General features: G+C 38.6%; 1 protein-coding gene across 1 annotated transcript in view; it reads right to left on the reverse strand.

Moving 5' to 3' along the window:
* LOC106879756 (cytosolic carboxypeptidase 1) overlaps positions 1-4473 on the reverse strand; it is a 64809-nt gene that overhangs the window by 3571 nt on the left and 56765 nt on the right. Inside the window, exons 20-24 of the mRNA XM_014929438.2 lie at positions 4257-4386; positions 2387-2521; positions 952-1128; positions 620-795; positions 252-299 (exon numbers count right to left, since the gene is read on the reverse strand). Coding sequence (XP_014784924.1) covers positions 252-299; positions 620-795; positions 952-1128; positions 2387-2521; positions 4257-4386 — 666 coding nt within the window. The remainder of the gene's footprint in view (positions 1-251; positions 300-619; positions 796-951; positions 1129-2386; positions 2522-4256; positions 4387-4473) is intronic.

Genomic DNA, 4473 nt, shown 5'->3' on the forward strand with positions numbered 1-4473 from the left:
AATCTAACATGCTTCTAATTCTACAGTGTATTGACCATTTTTAGGATTTTCTATCAAAAATTACAAAAAAAAAAAGAAAAAAAAAGAAAAAAGTATAGATACTTTCCAGATATACAAATAAAAGAGAATGAAAGGAATGGTAGAAGGAATGGCACTTTACTAAACAAAAATCTAGATTTCTATCTACACACATTTGTGTTTGTTCTATATTTACATAGAATTCCTTTTCGTCTCCATGCATTTTATTTTACCTTTCATGCCTGACATTTTGGGGCTTGCTCCTTCTTTTAATGTGGAGCCTACAGATAGAAAAGAATGCATTTATTTTCAATGGGGTTTCTTGTCTGTCTGTGTGTATGAAGGATTGAACATGTGATGAAATAAGTGAGGATGTAAAAATGTTCAGTAAAAAATATGTTGATTTATTGTGAAACAACCCATGGAATTGGCAGTTTTATCTACACTGAATCTAAACAGCTTGTCTTGCTTTTACACTGCTACTGTGAACACATACATAGAAACATCCCCCAGTTTGGAACGTAACCACCTCTTGGACCCATTCTTATAATTATAAATAACAAGGAAACATGAACGATAAAGTTGAAACTTTCTACAAAACCTGTTTATACTGGCCAGCCTGTGGCTGAGATTCAGTTGGCTGTTGTTGGGACTAAGCGGGCTACTGGGAATACAAAGTATGTTCTGCTCATCCAATGGAATCTGGCTTAGGAGCAGAATACCTTCACAGAACTGACGTCCCATCTCTTGTAGGTGATGAGTGGAAACCTGGGTGTTCTAAAAATAAAAATAATAATAATGATAATAATGATAATAATTGGAAATACAAAGGTTGTGGTCAATGAAAAAAGAAATACGAAGGTTGTGGTCAAAGAAGAGTGAAATATGAAGGTTGTGTTTACAATGACGAAAGAAGAAGAAGTAAAAGCTTACCCTGTATGTTCCCTGATCAAAGCCACAAAAAGTACTTTCCATGCAATAACTATTCACAACCCCGAGTTGTCTCCAGACAACAACACGAGCGGACGTTTCTTTAATCTCTTCAACATGGAATTGAGAATCTTGTAGTGAAAATGCTGCAGCTGTTTGGTTGAGTATGTACGGCAGGATCTAAGAAAAGCAATGGACAACATTCAATGCACATCAGGTTCATATTGAAAAGACTTACATTGGTCATTGCTATGGTGTCTATAACAAGGAACACCATATTGGAAAGACACTGGTCATTGCTATGGTGTCCGTAATTAGGAACACCATATTGAAATGACACGTACAATTTCAGTTTTGTACACAGAGTTTGAATTTTCAGAATTTTCTACAGACTAGAGCAGAGTGAACAATGTCATTGCAGAATGCTGAAAGCACAAGTTCCCCTGGGTCAGACATGTCACAAGGTTCACAAACAACAGGTGGACCAGTGCAGCTGCTGAGTGGCATCCAAGAAATTGGAAAAGGCCACTTGGAAGGCCTCTGTGATGATAGGAAGATGACATAATTAAGCAATTTGCACCAGGATAGAAAAGAATGGCACAATCAAGACAGAAATGGAAGTGCACTGTGACTGGCAGTGTATAACAGCTTCTGATAGTTTGGTTGATGCTGTGATATTTAGATTAGTTTTACTGATATTTGAATGCATGAACCATATTGTCCATCTATGCAGTGTGGCACCAAAACAACTTCAAATTATCTGCTTTTCTAACCAACCGGAAACAGTAACTTAGACTCATACTATATTAATGGGAATCTCTGGACACTAACAGAGAAGGGTTCAAGGCAAAATTTGCCCTCAATGTTGTCATATGGAATGGGTTTCTTTATAGAGTTATAATCCTTAATCTTTGACTAATATCACAAAGTATACAAAGAAACTCAAAATGAAACAAAAATATAAATAACAAGGCTTTCAAACAGAAGCATAAGACCACAAAGTTAGAATGTTGAGGTGGAAAGAGTGAATCAGTTCAATATCTGTATTTACCTGGTGGTACTTAGAAGGGCGGAGCTAGGGTGGGGCAAACAGGGCATATGCCCTGGGCGCCACTTTGACGGGGGCACAATTTTGACCTAGATCATTTTCTAATTAAGCCATTTCTATGTGAATATCCACTTTTTGGTTGGGGTGGGGCGCAATTTTGATGCTTGCCTCAGACGCCATTTACCCTAGCCACGCCCCTGGGGACTTAATTCATTGACCCCAGAGATTTGAAAGAAAGTCAACCTCTTTAAGGTTAGGAATTAGAATGTAAAGGGAGATAATCACATACAGCAACACGTTTCTCCACTGTACAATCAAGAATAGGAAAATTAAAATAATGTAAAAAAAAAAAAAACGAGAACTGAAAAAGGGAAAAATAATGATACTTACTTGGTATGAAATATCCTCACCCCATTCATGGTATGTAGGATTGTCTGCATCGAACGTTTGCCAAGATTTTAAAGGAGAACAACCATAAAGAAAGATGTTCTTTTTCTGAGAGTGTCCATGTAGATCACAGTAAATCTAGAAGCAAAGATCAACCAACGTAAATATCTTCTGCAGTGTTCCGACTGTCTCGTCGAGAGACATTTTATGTTAGTGTCTTACAATGTCTCTCACTGCCACTAGACAATATATTCCCACAAATGACACCTTGTCTTTCAAAGTCATCCACCCCAGAATGTGCAGTTAATGTCAATTTTCTATCACAATTATCATTAGTTCATCCGTTGTTGTCGACGATGACCAAGGACGTCACATGGGAGAAGAAGACGGGGCATGGTGTATCCAGCTGTGGCCAATCAGTTTGATGTGTGTTTAGAAGGCTCTGCCGCAGATCAGGCAAGTCCAGGAGTTGGCTCTGGACTTGCGTAGTTCGTGTTTTCTTTGTGCCTCTGCAATTTTGTTCTGTTTGTAGGAGGTGGCGCCTCTCCTAGTGAATCTTCACTGGGCAGAGCAGTCTTGTGCTTGCATTTCCACAAAGTAATATATTATGTCAAAAATGTCTCCCAAGTACCAGAAGTGATGTTAAGTGACACTTCAACAAAGAGCTCTTCACATGCACAAACTTCTAAGTAACATTAAGCAACACTTTGTCGTGTAATCTCCTCCAAAAGGGATTAATGAACAACAAGGTATCAGCTGGGACAGAGGTGCTGGGTGGGGTAATGTTTAGTCTTATATTGTCGATTATGTTTCTATCAGCAGTTCTCAACCTGGGTTCATATGATTTCTGGGGGTCTGCGTAAGATTTGGGGGAGTCCATGCAAGCAAATTAGTAATCTGGGGACCCACAGTAGTATATTAAGGGTCTGTGAAGAACTGTAGCTTTAGCTGTATTTATTACAAGAAACAGCTCAGTTTTCTTCTCTGACATTTTACATGGTTCAACCTACACAAGTTAATGCGAGAAAAACAAAATGGGAATTTTGAAAGAAGTCATCATCATCATCGTTTAACATCCACTTTCCATGCTGGCATGGGTTGGACGATTCGACTGAGGACTGGTGAGCCATATGGCTACACCAGGCTCCAATCTGATCTGGCAGAGTTTCTACAATTGGATGCCCTTCCTAACGCCAACCACTCAGAGAGTGTAGAGGGTGCGTTTTATGTGCCACCGGCACGAAGGGATCTATAAAATTAGTTTTTCAACATCGAATGGCTATGGGGTCCACCAGAATAGAATGGTATCCTTTACAACCTCCATGCTTCCTGAAATTCGTCAACACTACACCTGATATCCCCCCTCCATACGCATGCACACATGTATATCATGACTCATACACTGTTCGCTTTCCTGACTTTTGTACATAATTCTATGTACTGCACATGCATCTTTCATGAGTTGTAGTGCATCTGAACACTATACACAATAATTTCATTATTATTATTATTATTATATAAAAAAGGATGTCTATAGACGAGAGATGGTTGACAACCAGCCACTGGTTTATAGACTAACATTATTGCATCTTCCACTGTTCTACTCTCTTCATAGCTTCACAAGTCTGTCTTTTATGGTGTTGGTCTCAACACCATAAAAGACAGTCTTCTTATTTCATTCTGTCACTATAACTACGAATGGAAGGGAGCAAGACGCAGTCCTTTGACCTGCCTGGGAGAGATAAGAACTGACTTGGACCAAGACGACTTATCAAAACATGATGGCCACATGAACATAACATGTAGCCCAAACAAATGAAGAAAACACAAGCAGGAATTGGTTTTTTTCATTCCAGCTGACAAGAGTACTTACTGTTGGTAATTTATTAATGAGCCTCATGTAAGAGAGAACCCCTTTAGCATGGAATATTATTGGATGAAGTTTTGAACAAGGGTACAGCCAGCGCCGATTCAAATCATTTCCAGCCAAGGAGCAGCGGTGACTAGGAGATAATAATAATGATAATAATAACAACAACAATAACAATAATAATAATAATAACAATAATAATGATCACTAGGACTAACAA

This window comes from Octopus bimaculoides, chromosome 3 (assembly GCF_001194135.2).
Source record: "Octopus bimaculoides isolate UCB-OBI-ISO-001 chromosome 3, ASM119413v2, whole genome shotgun sequence".
NCBI classification, from domain to species: domain Eukaryota; kingdom Metazoa; phylum Mollusca; class Cephalopoda; order Octopoda; family Octopodidae; genus Octopus; species Octopus bimaculoides.